At 44.3% G+C, this 25,650-nt stretch overlaps 1 protein-coding gene across 3 annotated transcripts in view; it reads right to left on the bottom strand.

The window, feature by feature from the left end:
* DAPK1 (death associated protein kinase 1) overlaps window positions 1-25,650 on the bottom strand; it is a 214,207-nt gene that overhangs the window by 103,571 nt on the left and 84,986 nt on the right. For all 3 annotated transcript variants that reach the window (XM_002819923.5, XM_002819922.6, XM_009244579.4), the window contains exon 3: window positions 3,021-3,242. In XM_002819923.5, the coding sequence (XP_002819969.4) occupies window positions 3,021-3,242 (222 nt within the window). The remainder of the gene's footprint in view (window positions 1-3,020; window positions 3,243-25,650) is intronic.

Below are 25,650 nucleotides of genomic sequence, written 5' to 3'. Positions count from 1 at the left end.
TGACTCCATCCAAATCTCATGTCGGATTATAATTCCCAATGTTGGAAGAGGGGCCTACTGGGAGGTGAATGAATCATGGGGGTGAACTTCCCCCTTGCTGATCTCCTGATAGAGTTCTCAGGAGACTTGTCTGAAAGTGTGTAGCACTTCCCCCTTCTCTCTCTCTTCCTCCTGCTGGCCATGTGAGGATGGCTCTTGCTTCCCCTTTACCTTCTGCCATCATTGTAAGTTTCCTGAGGCCTCCCCAGCCATGCTTCCTGTACAGCCTGCAGAACCATGAGTCAATTAAATCTCTTTTCTTCATAAATTACCCAGTCTCAGGTCTGCCTTTATAGCAGTGTGAGAATGGACTAATACAAACAGTGATGAAGACCAGCTCAGGGCTTGCCAGGGGTTAGGCAGTAGAGGGCAGGCGTGAAGAGGTAGTATTAATACAAGGGGTACTGGAGTATTTAGGGGTATGGGAACTGTTCTGAGTCCCAATTAGAGTGCTGGTTACATGATTTACATGTGTTAACTTTCATAGAATGACACAACCCTCCTCCAACACTATATTTGCTGTATTATAAATAAAATTTTTACATAATCAAATGGTAAAAAAATAATTGTATGCCACCCAATTTAGGCACAGAGTAAATGCACCTAATGGGAACTATCTATGAATTGGGGTCAGACAATAGAAGTTGAATGCACAATATGTACACGCAGAGAGGCACAAGGGGGCAGTGACTCATAGGCATCGCTCAAATATTTTAGTATGAAATGAGGATAAGTGGCATTCTTGAGTCACTGGGCACAACCTGGGAATTATTTGAAAAGGCAGAATAGTTGTGATTTGTTATGTTTCTTTTTCCAGGCACTTTGTATTCACTGTCTTAAGGCGGGAAATGTAGGCTTAAAGACAAGAAAGGATTTGCCCTGGATTTTGATCCCAGTTCTGTCTGGTTCCCCAGCCCCCATCTTCACTCTAGGCTGCTGCCTCCCAGGAGCCACATAAATCCACAGTGAGGATTACACCATGATTTGTCCCTTTTCCTCTGTTGTACCCTAAGCAAGTCCTTAATCTCCTGGCCCCTTAAAGCTCTGTTGTTCCTTTAAAGCCAGAGTTCTCAGTTGCGAGGGTGGGAGGGTACGGGGGAAGCAGGAGATTTTGCCCCCAGGGTACATGTGGCAATGTCTGGATATATTTTTAGTTGTCATAACATGGGGGAAGAGTGCTACTGGAATCCAGTAGGTAGAAGCCAGAGATGCTGCTAAACATTCTACAATGTTTAGGACAGCCTGAAGGAAGAGTGATTCAGTCCAAAATGTCACTTGTGCCAAGATTGAGAACTGCTGATTTGGAAGTGGGGAAGAAGGGAGGAAAGAAGGAGAGAGGAAGGGAGGGAAGGAGAAAAAGGAGGGAGGAAGGGAGGAAGGGAGGAAGGGAGGGAGGGAGGAAGGGAGGAAGGGAGGGAGGGAGGGAGGAAGGAAGGAAGGAGAGAGGGAGGGAGGGAGAGAGAGAGGGAGGAAGGAAGGAGAGAGGGAGGGAGGGAAAGAAGGAGGGAGGGAGGGAGGGAAAGAAGGAGGGAGGGAGAGAAAGAGGGAAGGAGAGAGAGAGGGAGGGAGGAAGGAAGGAAGGGGAGATGGACGGAGGGAGAGAGGGAGGGAGGGAGGAAGGAAGGAAGGAAGGAAAGAAGGAAGGAGAGAGGGAGGGAGGGAGAAACAGAGGGAGGAAGGAAGGGAGAGAGAGAGAGGAAGGAAGGGAGGGAGGGAGCATATTAATCTCATCTACAAACCAGCACAGTGTTAGGTATTTAAAAATTCTTATCTCATTTATCTCCTCATAAACCATCTGAGATATTATTAACCCCATTTTATGGTTAAGAAATTTGTAGCTGAGACCCATAAAGAAATGTGCTCAAATCCCAGTGATGAGACGAGATGCTGTGGGGACCGCAGGCACCTGGGATTGCAAAGTCGAGGTACCTGCAGGGTGGCGCCTGGGAGCCAGCCTGGCAGCTCTGCCAACCTTCTCCTCTGGTCTTGAAAATCTCTTCTTACCCTTAAGGTATCCGCAAAGAAGGAGGCCGTTGGATCGCAAAGAAGGGGACTATTGGATGGGCAAAAGGGCAAATCTGAATTCAAGAGGCTGAATTCAATGGATGGAGCCTGTCATCACTATGAGCCACTGAGGATTGGTTTGTTCTCAAATCTTCTTTGGTTCCATCCGTCCCTCCTCCCTCAAGGCACTCACATCTTGCCTCCATCCCAAAAGCCCGGAGACAGAGCAGATGTGCGCCCCAAGCTGGCTTCCTGTTCTCTCTCAACAGCATGTGCTGCTGGACTCAGCCACAGGGAGTGGGGCCCCACTCAGCACAGCAGGCAGGAAGCTGGGGACCGGAGGGGTGGGAGAGGGAGGTGAGAAACGCCACAGAATAACCCACCGCAATCAGTTTCCCATAATAACATCCGATGGGCATGGCTTGCCTGAGAAAATCAGCAACTTGCTTTAAAAACAAGTCCTTTTTGAGTGATTCTGGCTCAATTTTACCCATTCATATAATTAGTGTTGATGGAATTAACAGATAAAAATGGGGTTCATGCATTTAAGATAGAGGGAGGGGGAAGAGATGGGGGGAAGAGATAAAGAGAACAGAGGAAGAAAGGCAGAAAAACAGAGAGGACAGGAATAGAGTGAGAGGGGAGAAGGACATATGTTTGAAGCTTAACAGGAAACTCAGAAAACAGATGTGCTCATGACAAAGATGAACCCCAGAAAGTGGTGAACCACAAGACTGGGAGACCCTCTCGCAAACTGGGTGAAACCACAGTGATGGGAGCTGCTCTTTAGAGTTTGTTCTAGATCCCTGCAGCTGGGTTTCAGGTCAGGCAGCACGGCATTGTTCTCACACACCTCATACAGCAGAACCAATTCCTGATCCCTCTCTTGGGCTCGCTGTGGTGTGGTCCAGCTGGAACGAAGATGCCAGCTGACGCCCACCACACCCTCTCCCCAGCCTGGCCCAGGCGGCACTCACAGTTCCAAGATCAGAATGACGTCCGTCTTGTTCTCATAGACCTCGTGCAGGGTGATGACATTGGGGTGCTGGATCTCCTTCAGGATGCTGACTTCCCGCTCGATGTCCTCACGGCTCACACCCCGCCGGCTGGACTTAGTCCTCCTTTTCTTGATGAATTTGGCAGCATACTGGAGGCCGGTGCTTTTCTCACGACATTTCTTCACAACCGCAAACTGTCCACTGAAAAGAGAAGATGGAGGATTCTTTATCGTTCATTAAAAAAAACAGGATTTGAGTGAGGACAGGACATGGTGCAGAGGGGGACAAGAGAACTGTGAATAGGAAAGTTCCAATTGTGGAAAGTAACAAATTAGGTAGGGATGTTTCTTATCATCATTCAGTTACACTAAGCCTGTTTCTTTATAAACAATGCTGCAAGGAATATAAACTTTTAAAGTATATTTTATTGAAAGAGTGATCATGTCTCCATTTCTGTCCTCTCCTCCTCCCTCCCACTTCAAGTCCTGGGACAGCAGCAAGGAGCTCTGTGATCTGACCTCACTTCCAGCAAACCCTTTTCCTGCACATCTAGTCTCTGAGCCTGAAAAACAAGGGATTGAGACCAGGGAATCGGTAAAAAAAATATATATGAAGTCCTGCCTTCAACGACATATTTCTGGCACCAATATTAACCAATTTAAATACACAAAACAGAAGAAGGTCTATTATTTTGTTCACAATTAAGCAACTGATAAGTCATATGTACCAAATATTTGTTGGTCACTTCTCCAGCATTATCTCCCCTCTCCTCCCTTCTCAAGGTATTTCTACCCAGGGATCTTTGTGGTTCTGGGGAAGCTGATTCCACCCCCAACTGTAAATACGGATCATGTGACCTAGGCTGAGCCAATCAGTCCACTCCATTCTCCTGACCACAATGCCAAGTAAGACCCTTCAGAGGATGCAGAGACACAGGCTTTCTGAGACTCTTTTGTTTTGAGTGTGACAGAACCCCCCCCAAAGCCGCTGCCAACTATCTTGGGACCATGAGGAGAGCCACTCTTAGTCTGAAGACAACCACTGCAGAAGCAGAGCCAGTAAAAGGAAAGAAACCAGGTCTGCAGTGACACCATGGAGTCGCTGGATCAGCCCTGGCCTGAAACCATCTGCCTGTGATGTTTCAGCGACATAAGCCAATAAATTCCTTTTATGGCTCAAGTCAGTTTGATGGGTTTTCTACTTCTTGCAGAGGAAAGCACCTTAAACGCCACAGCAAATAACCAGATTCCCTTTCCCATGTATTAAAGACTGTAATAACAGAACTTGACTCAAAATAATAAGGGGTAGGCAGTAAGTGGGTGAGACAGTGAGAGGTACACAGGCCCCCCTGATAGTCAGTGGAACACAACGGAAAGACCCTCCTGGACCCATGCTGGTGCCCTTCGTTCTTCCCTAGTGCCCAAGGAAGGGCCGATTCACCCACCACAGGATCTGTATGTTTCTTGGTACCTGCTGGATAACTGCTATGTAAAGAATTATCACAGGTATTTTTAGCTGGCTTTATCCTCACATGAAGACAAAAGCCAGAGAGAAAAGCAAATTAAGGATAATATTTTGATGTTAAAGAATAGATACTTTAAAACATTACTCATTTACTTTAGCAGTAGGAGGCCAGCGAAGAAGAAACACAGAGAGAAGGATTATCTTTATAGCCGTGTCAAATTTTTTGCATGACAGGTTGTTAATACCCGCTTTCCCCCTGCAGCAGAATAGCTGAGAAGCTGAAGAATAAATCACACTGGAATGCCAGCACCGACTGCCTGTAAACTCGCTACCTTAAACAGTTACGGGGTCTATGTAATGACTTTATTACAACCAAAATCCAATTTCTCTGAGGAGTAAAAACCTTCCCTCTATTGTGGGGCGGAGGGTGGCAGCGATGGGGCATATGGAGAGAAGAGGGAAAAGAGCTTGAATTCAAAACACAGTCAGCTGCTTCCTTTAGAGTCCAGGCCCCTCCTTACAAAGATGTTATTGTGTCCCCACCAGGCAGATTCAAAAGGATCCAGAATAGGGAGGCCCAGCCCAGCCCAGCCAACCAACAAGTAAGCTGATAGTTCCAGAGGCTGGGCCCATTCATACCTCACACATGGCCATAGCAACTTGTCTCAGAGACTTAACAACTCAAGGCAGACTCAGTAGTTTCAATCATGGTGCTTTAAAATTCAAAACTAAAAAGCCGAGAGAGAGAGAGAAAAAAAAAAAACAGAGAGACAGAGAAAGAAAAACCACTTTGGGAGGCTGAGGTGGGTGGATCATGAGGTCAGGAGTTCGAGACCAGCCTGGCCAACATGGTGAAACCCCGTCTCTACTAAAAATACAAAACTTAGCCAGGTGTGGTGGCGCGTGCCTGTAATCTCAGCTACTCAGGAGGCTGAGGCAGGAGAATTGCTTGAACCTGGGAGGTGGAGCTTGCAGTGAGCCGAGATTGTGCCACTGCACTCCAGCCTGGGTGACAGAGCAAGACTCTGTCTCGGGGGAAAAAGAAAAAAAAAAGAAAAAAGAAAATCTTTCTGGCAGGAGAGTCACAGAGAATTTCAATGCAAGCCTAGATACAAAGACTCTTCCATGTGCATTTTCACCTCCAAATGTTCTATATTGGAAGTTTCTCCATTTTATTTATGGGAAGATGGTAAGTAAAGGCAGGTTAGCCCTGACGGCAGGATGAAGGCAGGTGCTGAATGTCATGTGTGCTCATGCCCGGGTGAACTGTGGCGCCTTCGTTTACAGCGAAACCTGGGGAATGGACTCTGTCACCTGACAATGGATCCCTCACTCACACTGCAGGGTCCCCACACGAAAAGTGCTGGTTGGTGAGGAGGGGATAAGAGCTGGTGGGTAGGAAGGTTCTGTGTGGATGCTGGGGTACTGGCTAACCCTGACTGCAGAGAGTAAAATGAGGGTCTAGAATGAGCTTGAGAAACTTGTTCTAGACCTACTGCAATGTCACCTCTTTTAAGATACCATTCCCTATTCTTCCCTGACACCTCTAACAATCTATTCCCTTTCCTCCAATCTGCCATATCCCTGAGTCGAAAGAGCCCCCCGTACCCCTCAGGGGCACCTGCTGTTTTCTGCCCATTCTTGCCTTTCCCACCCTCCCAGACTGCCAATGCCTGGGGGACGAAGGGCTGCCAGGCTCATCTTCACATCTCCAGAGGCCCTGGGTGCAGACCTACTTCATGTAGTCCATGCACAACGCACATATGCTGCAGCTGACGCCTGAATCTATAACCCTGAGAACCCGAGGAGTTAGACAAAGGGTTCTGCATTATAGTTCAACAGAATTGTGTAGCGGCTAGGAGCCAGCTGTGTAACCCAAGGTTTATTTAGGACTTAGCCACTCTAGGCCTCAGTTTTCTTATCTGTAGAGTGGGCATAAGTGCCTGTCTTGTAGGGAGTAGGATGAAATGAGTGCATGAAGTGTTTAGGACAGCACCTAACCGTAGGGAGTCTTCAGTAACTGTTAGCTATTATTAATCTGCGACAACTGGAGTTATTTTCATCAGCACACTGTTGCCTCAGTCTCACAGTGATGCAGTATTACCCCCCAAGTACCTACCTCTCATGACTGCCAGAGAGAAAAAAGCCCTCAAAGGACAAAAAAAAAAAAAAAGCCCATGACAGGGCTGTACTGTGCTAACGATGTGTACGACTATTGCTAAATCCTCACTCCCTTCCTCCTTTTGCTGCCTGTCCCTACTCAGAGGGTGTGTTGCCACTTATAACTGCTCAGGCAGGCTGGCCCTGGCCTTGGGAGCTCAGAGTCACAAGCTGAGCCAAAGTGCCAGCAGCCAGGCCCACCTGGGGGCCTTTGGGAGCCTTTGTGTGTGAAGGGTAAGCCTATCGGGCATTTCCATAGCACAGTCTCTTCAGGCAGCCAGCAAACTGTGAGGACAGACTCCTGGAGGAGCAACTCTTCCCTAATCAGAGTAGTTTGCTTTGTGAGGTCTAATTCGAGTTGGACTGTTGGTGAATTGTTGCTCTGATCCCTTCCTTCCTGGGAAGCTGGGCCTGGACCCACTTTCCACCCTGGATCAGGACTCCTTTTGGGGGACAGTTCCTCTTCACCCATCCTCTGCCTCCCCAAAGAGAACAACAACTTAAAAAAACAGCTTGTGTGTTTACTCTTCTGGTGAGGATTCCTAAATCGTGTGCCCCCAGAGGAATACCGTGATCCAGCTTCAAGGGCGAGCCAGACAGACCAGGGAGCAAAGCGACTGCACACAAAGCAGCAAGGCCACTGCCGTAACCACGCTAGGGGCGCTTGTCCCTTCTGCCCCCTCCTCACACCAGTGCACTGAGGCCAGTCAGTAATTAACAACGATACGGATGGCTGCATTATTAATTAATTACCATTAATACAGCTAGGGCTGTTCAATGGATGGGGGAAGGTAGCTCTTTACTGGAAAAGAGAAATTCTTTGCATGCTATGACATTTAATTTTGATAAAGCAGTACAAGTGATCCTTATTATTAATGGATTTTGTACTGGTGAATTCACCTACTTAATAATTTTTTTTTCTTTTCTTGAGACAGGGTCTCACTCTGCCGCGCAGGCTGTAGTGTGGTGATGCAATCACAGCTCACTGCAGCCTTGACCTCCCGAGCTCGAGCAATCCTCCCACCTTGGCCTCCCGAGCAGCTGGAACTACAGGAGCATATCACCACACCTGGCTAATTTTCTTTTTTTTCTTTTTTGCAGAGATAGCGTCTCGCTCTGTTGCCTAGGCTGGTCTTGAACTCTTGGGCTCAAAGCAGTCCTCCCACCTCAGCCACCCAAAGTGGGGGAATTACAGGCATGAGTCACTGCAGCAGGCATAAAATTTATTTGTAACCTCCAAGTCAATATTTCTGGCACTTTCACAGTCACTTGTGGACATGCACAGATCATGGAAAATTGGAGAGGATCGTGGAATATTGGAGAGGCTGCTGCACACGTTCCTAGCTGAAGTCAAACAGCTGCCTTCTTGCTTCGGGTCTCACACCATAATCGAGTGTGCTCTCCGCAGCCCGTTTAGTGTCATGTTTTTTATTGGTAATTTCACTGTATACAATGACCCCCAAGTATAGTACTGTGGTGCTGTCTAGTGTTTCTAAGCACAACAAAGCTGTGATATGACTCAGGGAGAGACTATGTGTGTTAGATAAGCTTCGTTCAGGCATGCGTAATGTGCTGTTAGCCATGAATTCAATGTTAATGAATCACATACATATATATAAGATGTGTTTAAACAGAAACACACATAAAACAAGGTTGTGCAAAAATGACAAAAATGATTTGACCAAAGACTCACAAGAAGGTAACCCTGGGTTTCTCCTAAGAGCAATGGTTTAGTGTTTGCAGTGAATTTCTAGAGAATAACTTTCACACATAATGAAAGTCAACTATATACCAACTTTTTTTTCCCAAAAAATGCACTAAAATTCTCCATCGTTTAATAACTGACAGAACAGTCTGTTGCATTAGATACAGACATCACATTAATTTTAATATTAAAAACTTTCCACTAAATGTAATAAACATTTATTAACTACTCATGGTCAGATACATACAAAGATAATGAGACACATTCTTCCTTTAATGAGTTTTACATTAAAAAACTTGATTCAAATGTAATCACCAATTTTATTAAAAAGAGGAAACGCATGGCGAAAAGGAGCAAGCTTCATAAAGAACAGGCTGACATCTAATTTCTCTGTCTGACTCACTAATATATTTAATCTGACTACTACCTCTGCAGTCACTGAAGAAACTGTAACCAGGATTATATGCAAGGCTCTTTACACATATTTCTTTATTAATAATCACAACTCTATGAGATACACATCGTCACCTCTTCTGACCAATAAGAAAATCAGGTCTCAGAGAGATTTTTAAAGATTGTCCCAAATCACTGAGCGAGTAAGTTGCATAACTAAGAAATGAACTCAAACTCAAGTGTATTTGCCTCCAAAGCTCCAGGTACTGAGCCCCATTGCTGTGTGGACCTTGTACATATTATGTTTGTCATACAAGTCACCTCACTGTGAAGTTACAGACAGACTCCAGCATCACTCTAGGAAAGTGTTTTGTGAGGGGAAAGCAAAGGGCAGGGGTTTGTGGTTAAATCTGTTTGGGTCATGTTGCCTTCTCCTCCCAATTGAAGACTCACAAGGTGTTTTAATTAATTTAAACCTTTGCTTTAAGATGCTCTGAGGTGCCATGCAATAAAAGTACACCGCGTTTGTGAATTCAGGAAGCATTCTAGTAACAATCAGAAAGAAACCCAAGTTGATTCTCATCAAGGCACAAGGATGGCAGCATTCCTGTTTCTGTAGGTCTTCTATAGTTCCTGGTGCCTTAAAAAGAAACCTGTTTAACTTTTGTTTAATCCAGTCAGCTCTTACTGTCAACTTTATTTATTTGTGGGAGGCTCTGTTCACATGGGAGAATGAAGGTGTGGACATACAATGTCAGAGAAGACGTAACATTCAGAATGGAAGGAAAGAGCATAATCTGACTGGACATGACAATTAATGTCTCTGCTGCATGAGCTGGTGCCAAGCCCAGGGTCTAACCTTTTCATTGCTGGCCCTGATCCAGACACGCCATTAGAACAAGTTCTCACCCGGAGCAGGTGGGTGCAGATCCAAAAAATAAAGTGACGAAAACAGCATCTCCTTTTTCATGTTTTTACTTTAAATATGCATCTACCCAATACATATGCAGTTAAAAATTATTTATGGTAACTAGTATTACGATGAATTCTCTACATTAATGCTGGAAACAGATCTGGTTTAAATCTAACAGCTGATAACGTTCCATCTACGCTCCTCCCAAGTCTTTGCAATATGGTTTCTCATTAACACAAAATAATTTCTACTTTTGAACTCGTTATCAAATCCCTGGCTCGGTTTTAGTGGTGGTTTATGGGTGATCTATTTTTGTAGAAGACTTTTGCTGCCAGAGTAGCAGGCAGCTTGAATTCTGCCAGAATATTAGAATTACAGGTTGTAGGTAAGGGGTGAGGAACAGAAACGGTTTCTCAAGGATGAGTTAACATCTGATAATAATTCACATTTACAGCAGGAGATAAGACCCTGAGGGTTTACAGACTAGAGGAGAGACAAGCATGAAATACTCCACTGTGAGAAGAGGAAAAAAGGGGACGCAGTTGCTGTTGCAGAAAGGGTGCAGTTAGGAGACCCCTGCCCAAGCTGGCCGCCTAGGCTGTGCCCTGAAGGCTGAGTGTGAGTCAGGAGTGGAAGAAAGTGTGTGTTTAGGGACAGGGTTTCCGAGAGGAGGAACAGTATGAGCAGAGGCAGGAAGGCATGAAAGAGCCGACTTCGTATTTCTAGAGGAAGAGAGGAGCGGCAGGGAGGCATCAGGTCAGACACACAAACAGGGTCCTGTGCAGATGCAGCAATGTCAGCCCCAGCTCTGCCAATAACTTGAGAAAGCAGGAGGCCTCTGTGAGCCTCAGTTTCCCCATCTGTGCAAGTATGATGACAACATGAAATGAGGCCATGCATGTGAGCGCACACTGTTTTCTCTAAACACATCAAGCACATGGAAAGGATGAAAATTACCAAGCTGTCTAAGCTTCGTGAACTTCGCAGAGAAGCCAAGAAGACAGGATTTCAGGAGCTGAAAAGCAGCACCAAACTTCTCCTTGACATTTTTCTATGCAACAACTTTGAAATCTAAATGCTAAGTCTCTACATTTTTTTCCCCCATTGGAACTCAACAAAGCTATTTTCATTTCGGACGGAGACGTATTTGGTTTGCCTCCTTTGGTCCTCAAAGGCCCCTGCAGCTTTGCTTAGATGCTGAAGCTTTTAGCTGGAGGTAGGTGATGGGAAGCAGACAGCACCTTCCAAAGATGGATTCAGCTGTCTTTCTATCCCACATGCTCTCTTGAGTGTGACCCTCTAGTCTCTAACCCTTGAAACTGAGCAGGCACCAGTAACTTGCCTAACCCACAGAATGTGGCAGAAGTGATCCTGGAACTTCTGCCTGAGTTCTTAGAAGCTCCCTCTTGGAAGCCAACCAGCTGGGAGAAGCCCAGGCTGTGTGGAGAGGTCGCATGCAGTTGCTCCTGCCCGCAGCTCCAGCTGAGCTGACAGCAGCTGTGAGAGGCCAGGCACGTGCGTGAACCGTCATGGACATCTGGGACATCAAGTCTTCAGATGGTCCAGCCAACCTCTCAATGCGACCACCTGAGAGATCCAGGCAAAACCCCCTAAGCTGGGTCCAGGCAGCCCACAGAAGCATGAGAGTTAAGAGATCGTGATAAACTGTTATTTTCAGCTACCACGTTTTGGAGTGGTTTGTTACGCAGCAATGGGTCAGCAGAACAGCACTGAAGAATCTGGGATGGTGGGTTTAACAGATCACCCCAGAAGTTGTGCAGAGGAAGGACTCGACACAGAAGGTGACTAAGTCACAAGCAGCTTCACAGGAGAGCATGGGAAAAGAGTGAGGGTGTCCAAACCACCCTGAATGCAGGCCCTGTCCCAGGCTCAGAAAAACGGGCCCTCTCATCCCATCAGCACGCATGGACTCCCTTTTCAAGTTCTCTGCTTCTCATCATGGCAATAATTTCCCACCTTTCAAGGAAAGTGCTGCATCATTTAGGAGGAACCTCAACACAAACAACAAAACCCAAAGACCCTCACTGAGATGCCTTCAGTGTTCTGGCTGGGCAGGGCTTGTTGCTGGCCTCCAACTTTACCTTCCCCAGTCTCTGCGGTGAAGCAGATCTCCACCTCGGGAAACACACAAATCCCAAATGCTATACATGATCCAGTAAATGCAACTACCTAATCTTCCTCCCGCCTGGTGTGAATGCCCAGTGCGTATCTATACTGACTTCACCTTTAGCAGAACGCATGTGAAGAGGAAACACTCTCTCTGCACCTTCAGCAGGAACCCCTTCTTTGATCCTAACCCCAACAGGTTCACGGATTTCAGCACAGGATGAAGGCAAACCCTGTATGGGAACTCAGTACTTCAGCATCAAGTGGTACACAATTCCCTTGGAATGTAGCCCACACCTGGAGTTGTTCTCTTTGTGCCCTTCAAGAAGCCATGAGGCAGAGGAAAGCAATACTTTTTACCAAAAAAAAAGCAAAGCAGGTGATTTTTTAAAAACTATTATTATCATGAAAAAAAAGTACAACCCTCCAAAAACTATTTTAAACTAATACAAGGGCTCGGTTAAATGGGCTGTGATTTGTAGAGCAAGCGGCTCAGGTTGCCACGGCACCAACAGGGAGAAGCAGAGTTTACTGAGGGGATAAACAGCAGTCCGTCACCCTGGGAACCAGAACAACACACAGAGGTAGGAATGAGATGCAGAAAGAGAAGGATGAACAGCGCAATGGGCCAAGGAGAGCAGAGGAGAGGTCGGTCCCTTGGCGAAAGCATCCTCCCAAGGACAAGGTCTCCTGGAAGACTGCAGAGGAGAAGAAGGTGGCATAACCGAGGACCCAAGGCCAGCGTGGGTCGGGCTCCACGCACTGGTTTGGTATTGCAAGTGGGGACAAAGAAACCAAATATGCTGAGAGTCAGGTAGCTCAAGATACCTCTTTATCGTTAAGAAATGTACAAACCAGAGCAGCTGAGGATTAAACTGAGGGGAGATCAGAAGGATAGCAGTGGGTTCCTTCATTCACTCTCCCTTGTTCCTATGATACCTCTTTGCAGGAGGAAGGTCCAAGATCCATCTGGAAGAATATTTCCCAAAGTGGGTCTCTGGAGCTTATATAAAGAGATGCTGCTTGGAGAAAGGGGGTCATGGCCAAGCAAGTTTAAGCAAAAGTAGGTAAACAGAGTCACAACAGGGTGCTCTATGCAGGACTCAGCTAACTGGCCCTTTCCACGAGGGGCAATAGCATTCGGCATTTCACATGGTTTGGGGTTGCTGTTAACCACAAAAGCTTTTTCCTTCCTTACATATTTTTGGTTTTGAAGCATTTTGAAGTCCAGTTTTCTTGGGAAGGTGTGCTTTGGTCCTCTCTCCCAGTTAAACGGGCAGCTTCCTGGAAGTGGACTCTATATTCACTGTTTCCTTTGCATTTTCAACACTTTCAGATTATTCCCTAAGGCAGGATGCCAATCACAGTGCCTGCTCCTTCATGGGCTGGAAGAACCAAGCACAGAGTTGGAGGTGGGAGGTGCCCAGGTGGATTCAGACCTTCCTGGGACTGACCCATTAGAAGGGTGTGGACCAACTGACTCAGGCCTGGGAGAGGAGGCCACCCACCTCCTCAGGCCTGGTGCTCCTTCTGCCTCCTTCTGGCTACTGGTGAAAAGGCTGCTTAGAGGCCACGGGCAAATCTATGATGGATTCAGCCCTCTTCACCACTTGAGACTGGCAAAGGATTTGGAGTTTTTCTTTTATTTCTGGCAGGCAGTGGGGCTGGGTATTTTGGGTGGCAACTGAGAGCAGATGGACTGGGTATAGAGAGCACAGTAAATACTAGCCATGACAGCTAACTCCGAGGAAGAGCATGGTGGTGACAGGAAGGAGCCTGGAGCCTGGCAGACTCCTTAGAGCAGAGTCCTGAGCCTAGAGATGCACCACTGCCTTCCTCTAGGCCCAGTTCCTTCACTTTCTGGGACTCACTGCCATAGTGAATCCTACGTGCTTCAGATATGGTTCATGACTTCAGGAATTTACTAACAAGACACGTCAGTGCAACAGACTTGCAAGTGCCCAGTGGGCGGTGTGCAGAGTCAGCAGGGGCCCTGGCTCCAGCTAAAGGATATGTGAACTGCACCCACTTTACTCAGCACCATCCCTAGGACCTAACACAGAACACCTGCCTGCTGCTTGCTGTTTGTCTGTGTCTGTAAAGCCACAAGGGAAAGGAAGGAAGAAAGTAAGTGTTGGGAAAGCATAACTTGATACAATCTAAACAGGGCCTCTGGTGGATCAGACAAATAAAACAAACAAAACAAACAACAATACCCCATATGTTTTCTCCAAATATAGTAAACCCTACATCAGAATCATAGCTGAACTCTGAGTCCAGTTTTATGGAGACTAAAATGCCCTTATACAGAAAGGGTAGCTACAGATTACTGTTATGCCAGGATCGGCTGTTCCATTTCAATGAATGCTGACCACACTGGATGACTGGAGGTCAGAGCTTCCTGCCCCAAGACCCCAGTTGAGCCCCCTGGCTCTCGAGTGGTTCTGGCTGAGACTCAGAGGGGTCAGCTCCATGTTTGATCACTTTGACTTCACCATTCTATTGCCCTGAGCCAATCTCATCATTTGATCATCCTGACTTTGTCATGTAATCCCCTTTCAGCCAGTGAGTCAAAGTTAACTGGACCATAAGGAATGATTTGTTCTCAACTTGGCAAGCTGCTCTCGGCTGAAAAAAAATTGACAAAGAAGGCAGGAGGTTCATATAACTTCATGGGGAAAGAGAAGACAAACAAAAAGCTAAGCTGAAGTTCCTTATTCCATGGCCAGAAGAAGAAGAAGAAAGTCAGATGTGTTCAGGGTGCTAAGATTCAAGATGGGGAAGAACCAGCTAATGGGAAAGAGAAAGGACAGAGCTTGGTAGTCTGAAGGCATAGGTCATTACCGTGCAAATACTCTACTAAATTGCCCAGATTAAAATACAAATTGTGAGATACTCTCCTCCAATATTCACCCTGCTCAGTTCTGGAGCATGAGAGGAAGAACAAAGAAAGATGAACAAAGAAAGATGTCTAAATATTTACACAGTTTCTCCTCTTGATTTAAGTCAAGATACTATTCGCCTGCATGTTTTTAAAGGGTAGGTTTGGGACCCTCTGTCATGCTTTGTTATTGGAAGAATTAGCTCCACCTTACACTGGGAAGTCTGCTCTGAACTGACGAAGAGTTTGCACTCAGTGTCTTGGGAGAAATTCAAATATGCCTGGCACTATGTGGCATTTAGTGCAGTTGGGTGGCCAACATCTTGGGAGACACCATTCACAGGTCTGTCCTGCTCTGGAGACTGAATACAACTGAGGGTAGCCAAGCTTCTTTGGGGTCTTCCGTGTCTGGGGTTGCAAGAGTCACAGGCCCAGGTCTCAGGGAGGCAGTGAGTGGGTGTCTGGCTGTCAGCCCAGCAAAGAAGAATCCTTTTCACAGTGCTTTAGGCCAAGCCACTTCCCATGATGTCTACAGATCTGTCACCTTGGCTCTGAACCAAGTGGGGACTCACCTCGTGGAGGAAATCTAGGGGTAAGAGAAAATGGGGAGGGGACAGCAGGGTCACTTCAGGGCAGGCAAGAAGAGGCTGGCAGGGAAAGGCACTGCTGGAGTTACCTGAAGTGACAGTCACTCAGATAAAACTGAAAGATGATAAGTTAAAGAGAAACCGGAGCTCCCGGGAAGCCTGAGTATTCTCTCAATGGAAGTAGAACTCCCTGGAAGTCAGCCACGAGGCTGACCTCACCCCCGCAGCCCGATCCAAGCAAGCATGCAGCTTATCGTGAGAGCCAGAGCAAGACTGTATCCACCACGGCCAGGACAGTAAAGAGACTGATGGCGTTAACTCTCGGAAGTGCCACTTTTGAAGAGAATGTGTCACTAATTAAGTCTCAGGTCAAACACTAAACAAAATAAAATACAATTTGTGCGAATGCGGTTTGGAGGTGTTATCTCCTAAAGCAGGGATTGTAAACCCGATGACCTTTCCATGGAGCATTGCTTCCAAAAAAGTGTGGAATATGACTTCTATGGGACATGAAGTGATCATCACTGGGGGGCTTTAGAAGCTTTGTGGATGGAAACATAATCCCCTGGCAGGGAAGGGGGTGAAATGGGAAGTCCACTGGTGGGCGAGAAAGGGGAATGACCTCTCCTACAGCCCATGCTGGGGTTGGGTGGGAAGCCCTTCCTCTTGCTGGGTTTCCTCCTTATCATCTGCAGTGGGCCAGGGGCTAAGGAGCTCTATACCCCACCCAGCATGGGTGGACTTGGACCCTGCAGAGCTGGGGGTCAACATGGTCTTGTCACTTGGATCAAGAGGCTGTGCTTGTCTGCAGTGACACGGAAACACTGAGGCCAGACAGCCTGGCCTGTTTAAAGAATCCACCATGCTCAGCATAATGGGGCCTAAAGGAAATGGTGGCAATGGCCCTGGAGGGGAGGACGGTCTACCAGGGAAGCAGGGATGCCTCTAGTTACACGTGTATCATCACAGGCCCCCTGTTTAGACTTTCTACTCCAGGGTACTGACTTCCATAGGGCTTTGCAATGCCTACAGAAATGAAGGCAACTGGACTTCCAGGTGAAGAGGTGGCTTCACGGTGGAGGTAAGCTCTGAGTAGAAGAGGCTGGCTACAAAGCTGTACAATCTTAACAAATCAGAATCTGGAGCTTACTTTCCACTTAATGGGTGTGTGAATACACAATAATAGAACTCATTTTTCCAGCTACTTCATCATTTGTTAGACATGAGATACATCGCAAGTCACTCCAATGAGAACCACAAACAAGTAACATGAATACTAGAAGAACTAGTTTGTTGAGTTTACATTTTAATTTCCTTCAAAGTGACCCACAATGCATTAACTTTTAAAAAAATTTTTAATCACCCTGGTATACAGGATTCTTTCTGAAAAATTAATACCACTTTTGAATCCCCAGAGCCTAACATAGTATATTGGAGAAATTTTTAGTATTAATACACGTTGACTCAATGCTTTATGGGTTCCTAAATTTATATGCTGACTACCTATCTGTTTAAATTGTTTCCACAGACTTTCTGAACACGGAAAAACAATTGCTCCAGCATTGAAAAACATCATGCAAGATGTCCATCATTTGCTTTAAGAACATCCTGGCCCAGGGCAGTCCACATGCGTTTACTTTTCTCATTTACTGGGCTCTGATTATTTTATTAAGCCCCAACTGGCCCTGTGGGAGCTGCCTACATGCTTTTAGAAGCCTAAGGGACAATCGGTGTATTTCAGATCCTGTACATTCATCTGAAAAGCAAAAGTACCAGACGGACCTCACATGGGCCATTGACAAACTTCAGGGCAATTCTCCTGGTCTCCTAGAGGCTAACTGCTTTGACTAAGCAGTTGCCTTCAGCCATAACTTCAGGTAACTGGGTAGGTTCCCTAATTGGAGTACAACCTAAATATTTTGTAAATAAGAATTTTTCATAGTCATTAAGTAATTTGTAATTGGGCCCTTGAAAGGATAATGCAGTTTGTTAACTCCGTGAGGTCAGATTTCTAAAAATTGGGAAACTGGAAAGTAGGGCTCAAGATCTTGTATGAATACAACAGAATGGCACAAATAGGTGGGGTGCGGTGGCTCACGCCTGTAATCCCAGCACTTTGGGAGGCTGAGGTGGGAGAATTCCTTGAGCCTGGGAGTTCAAGACAAGCCCTGGCAACATAGTGAGACCCCATCTCTATAAAAAATTTTTAAAAATTAGCTGGGCTTGTGGTACATGCCTGTATTCCTAGCTACTTGGGAGGCTGAGGTGAGAGGAGCCCAGGTGCTAGAGGCCACAGTGAACCACAATTATGCCACTGCATTCCAGCCTGGGTGACAGAGTGAGACCTGTCTCAAAAAATTAAAAAAAAAAAAATTTTTAAGTAGCACAAATTATTCAGAAAGACTCAAAGAACTGAGAATTGGAAAAGAAAAAAAACTCCAAAACTTAAGTTCAGTTCTGAGAAAGAAGATGGCGGAAAAGGGTTAAAACAGTTGATCAGAGTTGATGGCGGAATAGGAATATAGGACACAAAATTAGGCAACTCTTTTAGCTTCCTTTTTCTTTTTTTTTTTTTTTTTGAGGCCAATGATCTGCACTTGGGAAAGCATCAGGAAAACATTGTTAAGGTGGAACCAAAGCTTGAAGTAAGAAAAGAGATAATAAAAGATTGCCTGTTAGGTATTTTTTAAAAAAATTCGAGTTTCCATGTCTGAGTAAGTTAAGTCACAGTGCGGCAGAAGCAATCTCATATCATTGCTGGCAATCATAGGCAAATACTAATGTGTGAAGCCATATTGATGTTCAAAGGGAACCAAATTGGAGCCCTCTCCAAGATTAATTGGCTTATTAATTCCTAGAAAACACCAAGAATCAACTTTTGATCTGATGAATTAGAAATACTTAGCAAATGGTCAATAAGTAGCAAGAACTTTCCCCTTGCCCCAATTGGGTTGTAAGAAAAGTAGAATGGAAACGGATATAGATTTTTAAAGTGTTTTGATGTCACCAAGGCCTGTGACCTCATTTTTCATGATATTTTGGTGGATGAAATGTGAATCACCATATGGTAGATTTTGGTGAGTGGAGTGCAGGCTCCTGTATTTATGCTGTGTCCTCAATAAGGTATTTTTCAGGACATCCTGGCCCTGATACTTCATTCAATATGTCATATGGAAGCATATTTATCACACTTTTGAATGGCTAAGAGAGCCAGAGAGGAATGACTAATATACTCACTGACAGAACTTGGAATCTAATTCTCCCAAGAGGCTGAATAATCAAATTTGCAAAAGGAATAAACAGGAATTTCTGTATTTGGGTTCAAAGAAATGAACCTCACAAGTACAAGATTGGGGAGGCCTAGCACAATAGCAGTTCATATTAAAAAAAAAAGTACTTGATGGTGCTAGCTGACCTGTCTAGTGTCACAAATGACACAAGTGTAATCTCCCTGCTAATGGTGTGAATGCAGCCCCTGGTGAGTTTAAGGGGTGCTGTGCTCCTGTGCTCCAGTCTGGGCCCTTCACTTAGTGGGAAAGATGCTGATTATATACATGGCAGTCAAGGGAGGACAAGCACAATAAAGAAGGTTTTGCTTCTGGGCATGAGAACTGCCCATATCGGAAAGGTGGTAGAGGAAATTAGACCATCTGCCATGAACTCACAAACGTATTTCAGCATCAAGTGGGAGGCTGGACTATGGTCTCTAAGATTCCTTCCAACCTTAAGATGCTCTGTACTGGCCGGGTGCGGTGGCTCATGCCTGTAATCCCAGCACTTTGGGAGGCCAAGGTGGGAGGATCACATGAGGTCAGGAGTTCCAGACCAGCCTGACCAACATGGAGAAACCCCGTCTCTACTAAAAATACAAAAAAAAAAAAAAAAAAAAAATTAGCCAGGCGTGGTGGTACATGCCTGTAATCCCAGCTACTTGGAAGGCTGAGGCAGGAGAATCACTTGAACCCGGGAAGTGGAGGTCGCGGTGAGCTGAGATTGCACCATTGCACTCCAGCCTGGGCAACAAAAGAGCAAAATTCTGTCTCCCCCGCCCTCCCCCTCCAAAAAAAAAAAAAAAAAAGATTCTCTGCACTAATCTGGATGGTTCTCATGGAGATTTTCATTTCGTGCACTCCTCATTTAATTAAAAGCATACATAGCATGGAGTAAAGTAAAAATCCTGTAATAGACTTCTTCTTCATGCATCTTCTGAATCTCTGTGATCATGATGTTTCCAGACTGAAACTTAAAATAAATCCATATTTCCATCAACTTCTCTAGTCTCTATTTGGAAATATATTTTATGCATCTGTGCCTTCTGAGTGACACAGAGTATCTACAATCTGAAAGGAAATGCACAGTTGGGAGAAAGAATGCTGGATGCTGCCCTCCTCTGCCATTTGCCATCTGTGAACGCTGATCCTCACAACCTTTGCTGAGTCTCAGCATGGTCATTTGGGAAATAAAACAAAACAAAACAAAACAAAACTGAATTGAATAATGCTTAGCCTATAGGGCAGCTGTAGCACTCAAAAGAGATAAAAAGGTATGATTATATTTTAGATACTGCCTGCTACCACACAAATATACTGTTAATATTTGGAAGGGTTTAAGAGACATCACAGCTCGGAATAGAACCGCTGTGTCTATATCCAAGGATCCCTAATAGGTTTAGGTCAGTTTCTAATAGGGGATGGAAAGGAAGGAAAGGATCCTTTTTCAACAGGATTCAGAAACCACCAATTCAAGTCTTCCAAAACTAAAACTTAGCATAAATATCCAGACAGATAAAATTATTTTAATCTCCTGCATGGCATTATGGCTTATGCACTTTGGAGGCAGAGGGCTTGCTTTTATATCCTGGCTTTGCCATTTACTAGCTGTGTGATCTTGGGCAAGTTCCTCAACCTCTCTGTGACTCAGGTACCTCACTGATTGACAAACAACGTATTAACCATATCTTCCGTAAAGGGCTGTTGTAAAGATTAAATGAGTTATACATGTAAAGCTCTTTCAACAGTGCTTGATATGTAATAATATGATTACTATTATTGTATATAGTTGCTTAAAACCACCTGCATCTTTTAGGCATGTGCCAAAGCTCATACATTGTTCTATTGGGGAAAATAAGAGAAGGCAAAAACTAAGCAAGCTCTCCTCTACTGCTTTCTGAAGAAGGCATCTTGAGCGAGGGCTGCTGAATAGATCTCCATGAAGCCTGCTGGCTTAGGGACACCTCAGCATGTGGCAGTGGTTGTTGCCCTTTCATTTAAAACTGATTACGCTTATGAAATACCGAAGTATTGACAACGAAGGAAAGCACAGGAACAAAAATGACCAATTCCCACATCTTGGGCCCTTGAGTAATATTATTCGGATGTCTTTCTGGCCTTAGAAGTGAATGGTCAAATTTTGTGGGTAACTTCACCCTGGGATAATTATAAGTTATTGCTCCATCTCTTGGAGAGCCACAGAAAAAAGACTCTAACTGAAGCTGTTTGAGGCTATTTCTAATTCGAGCTTGCATGAATTCAAAGAAGCCTCAAATTTCTCATGCTGACTTTGAGGCTCTGATCATGCAAGACCAGTACTTATTCTGTATAAGAAACACACGGTGAGCATGCTCCTGAGAAATGTTCAATGTTAGAAAACAAAGGTTAAAAGTAAAATTTAAATAACCTAAGGGAACAGAGAATGATCTACTTTTTCTTCCGTTATTATTAACGTCGATGTAAAATGCTGCTGGCTGCCTTATATGAAGGTAGAGAACATGAGGGAGAGCTTCCTGCCAGGGAAGCTGCCTGCCAGCTTCCAGACTGGCCCCATCTGCCCAACTTTGATGAACTAGGCAACCTGTACAGCGATTAGAACACATCTGCTTCCGAATCTCACCTTTAGGTGAGGGAGAAGAAGGAGTTTGATCTTGCTAAGGATATAAAAATTTAAAACACAGAACAGTGTTCTACATCTTCTCCTCCTCTCAGCAAACGCTCACCGGACAGGTGGGTGAAATTGATTTACTCAGCCTTGGTCCTTGGAATTCCAAGTTTCTCTTGTTAATGTTTAATTTATTGGCTCAATCACTAAACAATGTTACTTAGAGGTTTTTCACTATTGGCTACGTTTAGACTATGATAATAAGATAGGTAAACAAACTGAAGAAAGTGACTTTTAGGACACTCGAATTAACTTTCCAAATGCTGGCTGTCACAGGTTCAGAAGAGTTAATGTTAGTGATTCAGAATAAAACATATGAAAATGAACTTTGCACTGGTTCCAAAATTCTAACCTCCCTCAGACACAGGCAAAAATAATAAAACTTTACACAATAAAATCTATGAAAACTTATAGTCTGATTATCTTAAAGTTGACTTGATATACATTAATGTATTTAAGCACTAGTGTCAATTATTTGTTTAGATGACGTGTCCAATAGTGTTTTATCACAGGAAGTAGGTTATAGTTACGTAATCTTCAAATTACATAATTACATAAGTATATACATATATATATCTATATGCATAGTATAACTGTATGCATACACATACATTTAAATTTTAAGCAATAATCATTTATAAATTAAAACAATGACTTACTTTGAGACAGAGTAGTCCATCAGAAATATAATACAAGCCACAAATGCAAACCACATGTGTAATCTGAAATTTTCTTCTCTTTCCTTGGAGACAGAGCCTCACTCTGTTGCCCAGGCTGGAGTGCAGTGGGGCGCTATCTCAACTCACTATAGCCTGGATCCCCTGGGCTCAAGTAATCCTCCCACCTCAGCCTCCCAAGTAGCTAGGATTACAGGTACACACCACCACATCTGGCTAATTTTTGTATTTTTTGTAGAGGTAGGGTTTCACCATATTGCACAAGCTGGTCTCACACTTCTGGGCTCAAGTGATCCGCTCGCCTCGGCCTCCCAATGTGCTGGGATTACAGGTGTGAGCCACCATACCCAGGTATAATCTGAAATTCTCTAGCAGTCACACTAATAAAAGTAAAAAGAAACAGGCAAAATTAACTCTAATATTTTGTTTATCCCAATATATTGAATGTTATAATTTAAGCATGTAGTCAATAATGAAAATGATTATGATAGATTTTGCCCTTTTCTGAGTGCTTGAACCCCAGTGTGTGCTCTACACACACACAGCACATCTTGTTCAAACCAGCCGTACTTCAAGTGCTCCAGGGCCACAAGTGGCCTGTGGCTGTCATGTCAAACGGCACAGCTTTAGGCTAATTTTATAGCTATAATATAAAACTAGGGCATAGCTTAATTATTTATAGAAGGGAAGCAGAACAGATAGTTGTGAAGTCACTCAGATGAACCATAGCTAAGTCAGCACATTAATCATTGGAAGATAAAAGGTATGACTGTTCTCCTTATTAGAAGAATAACAGAGACCAAAATTAGCTTAGAGACCCAGACTGTGTATTCTGGATAATTTTCTTAAAATGATGTGAATACATTTCCAGCTCGTAATTTATGTGCACTAAGATAGTTTTCTTTTTAAACATATTCTGCTGTTTGGAGTACAGAAGTCAAATAGACAACCTACACGCTACAATAAGCATTTGTGTACTTGAAGGCTTCTACAATTCTCCATTCAGCCCTGTTTAGCGAATTCCTGTTAGTATAACCACTGGTTCAGGCAGATGAGCTTATGGCTCCAAAAGGGCAAGCATCAAGATTTCTATGGTCTGGGAAATGACTTCTTGGATATGACCCCAAAAGCACAGGCAACAAGAGCAAAAATAGACAAATGGAATTACATCAAACGAAAAAGTTTCTGCATAGAAAAGGAAACAATACACACAGTGAATAGATTACCTACCGAATGGGAAAAAGTATTTTGAAACTATACATCTGATAATGAGTGAATAGTCAAAATATATACATGGTACTCAACTCCAAAGCAAGAAAACAAATAACCTGATTTTAAAATGGGCAATGGACTTAACAGACATCTTTCAAAAGAGGATATACAGTTCGACGCAGTGGCTCACGCTTGTAATCCCAGAACTTTGAGAGGCCGAGGTGGGTGGATCACCTGAGGTCAGGAGTTCGAGGCCAGCCTAGCTAACATGGTGAAACCCCGTCTCTACAAAAAATACAAAAATTAGCCATGCGTGGTGGCGGGCGACTGCAGTCCTAGCCACTAGGGAGGCTGAGGCAGGAGAATCACTTGAACCCGGGAGGTGGAGACTGCAGTGAACTGAGATCACGCCACTGCACAACAGCCTGGTCAACAAGAGTGAAACTCCATCTCAAAACACACACACACACACAATGAGCTATCATTTCTCACTTGTTAGAATGGCTGCTATCAAACAGACAAAAGACAAGTGTTGGTGAGGATGTGGAGAAAAGAGAACCCTTGTACACTGTTGGAGAGAGTGCAAATTAGCACAGCCATAATGGAAAACAATCTGGAGATTCCACAAAAAATTAAAAATAGAACTACCATATGGTCCAACAATCCCACTAGTAAGTACATATCCAAAGCAAATGAAATCAGTATGTCAAAGAGATGTCTGCACTCCCATGTTTATTGCAGCACTATTCACAACAGCCAAGATATGGAATCAATCATCAGTGGATGAATGAATAAAGAAAATATGGTATATATACACAGTGAAATACTATTCAGCCAGAAAAAATGGTAAGAGAAATCAGTTCAAGAGAGCTATTTTACAACATGGTGACTATAGTTAATAATGTAATGTATTCTTGAAAAATGCTAAGAGAACGAATGTAAAGTGTTCTCACTACAAAAAATGATAACCATGTGAGGTAATACATATGCTAATTAGTTAAATTTAGTCATTCCACAATGTATACATACTTCAAAACATCATGTTGTACACAGTAAATGCATGCAATTTTATCTGTCAATTTAAAAAAAAAATTTAAAAAAGATTTGTATGCAGCATACTAATAACATAGCTACAAAAATGTATCCAGCTCCAATATTAAATAAAAATAGAGATTATGATTCAGCTGATTTTAAAAGTGTGGTCCTCCTTCGTAAGTGGATTTTCTGTATGATCTTAATTATTTCATAGTTACCCTCACCTCCACCTCCAACCCCATGAACTGAAGAAAGAAGGGCAATGATAGAGAAAACATGGTAGGCTGAAAGGTTCCAACGAGGCTGAAGAGTTATCATGATGGAAAGGGTGGACTAGTCAGTGGGAAGGAGGTGCTGTGAGTATGGCTGCCTGGAAACGGAGGTTTGGGTGGAGTTTCTAGTGACAGCAATGCAGTAGAGGAGAAGGTGGCTGGAAATAAGGAGGTCAAGGAACTCCACGGTGGGGTGCAGGTTATGACAGTGGGGAGATGAAGCGGAAGGCCGCAAGCTTAGATTTTCACTGCTCACAGAAGTCTGCTCTTTCTCTGTGCACCACATTTTTTAAACTTGGGGCCAATTCATTTCTTCTCCACTTTCAAGTGATCACAGTACTGATACTCATTATTTCCCCTTGCTTGTCAAAGTCGTAAGAATTAGCAAGCCTATTGCTTGGGGCTCGTTACATTTGCTGTACACATTTGAGGGTACAGTGCTGAGTGCTCCTGCCTAGTGGCAAGTTTAAATATGCTTAAGAACAACTGGAGTCTCTACCTGCATTCCCAGTGACTGCTACTTACATTCATTGATTTACTAACCCACTCAACGAGCATTCCTTGAACACTTATGTGTCAGGCATAGTATCATGGGAGGGGGTTTTTCTCAAATACCAAAATAAAGGGGGAATCTGTAATAATGAAATATTATTCTTCCCTATCCTGGCTGTGAATTACAACCTCTTAAGAGTCTTTCTCCTTATTTACCATTTCTTTGCTTATTTCCTTCATCCTATTAATAACAGAAAGAAAAACGGCATGCTATTTTTAAAGTGGCCAACTGTATATACCCTTGACCTGGAGAAGACAAATCCCGAGATCGCAGAGGTCAACCGCTTCTTGACAAAAGATGAAGGAATCTGGGGTCTCAACTTACCATGCAGCAGCTACTGCTGCTGCTGCTGCTGCTGCTGCTGTGGTTCTGATCACCCAGTATCTCAAGGTCTTTTATGGTACAGTGACCCCATTAGAACCAGGGAGAACTGGCTGGGCGCGGTGGCTCATGCCTGTAATCCCAGCACTTTGGGAGGTCGAGGTGGGTGGATCACGAGGTCAGGAGTTCAATACCAGCCCGGCCAAGATGGTGAAACCCAGTCTCTACTAAAAATACAAAAATTAACCAGGAGTGGTGGCACACGCCTGTAGTCCCAGCTACTCGGTAGGCTGAGGCAGGAGAATCGATTGAACCCGGGAGGCGGAGGTTGCAGTGAGCCGAGATAGCACCAGTGCACTACAGCCTGGGAAACAG

The sequence above is a fragment of the Pongo abelii genome, chromosome 13 (assembly GCF_028885655.2).
Source record: "Pongo abelii isolate AG06213 chromosome 13, NHGRI_mPonAbe1-v2.0_pri, whole genome shotgun sequence".
NCBI classification, from domain to species: domain Eukaryota; kingdom Metazoa; phylum Chordata; class Mammalia; order Primates; family Hominidae; genus Pongo; species Pongo abelii.
Note: the sequence above shows the minus strand (reverse complement) of the source record. Positions and strands in the feature narration are given on the sequence as shown.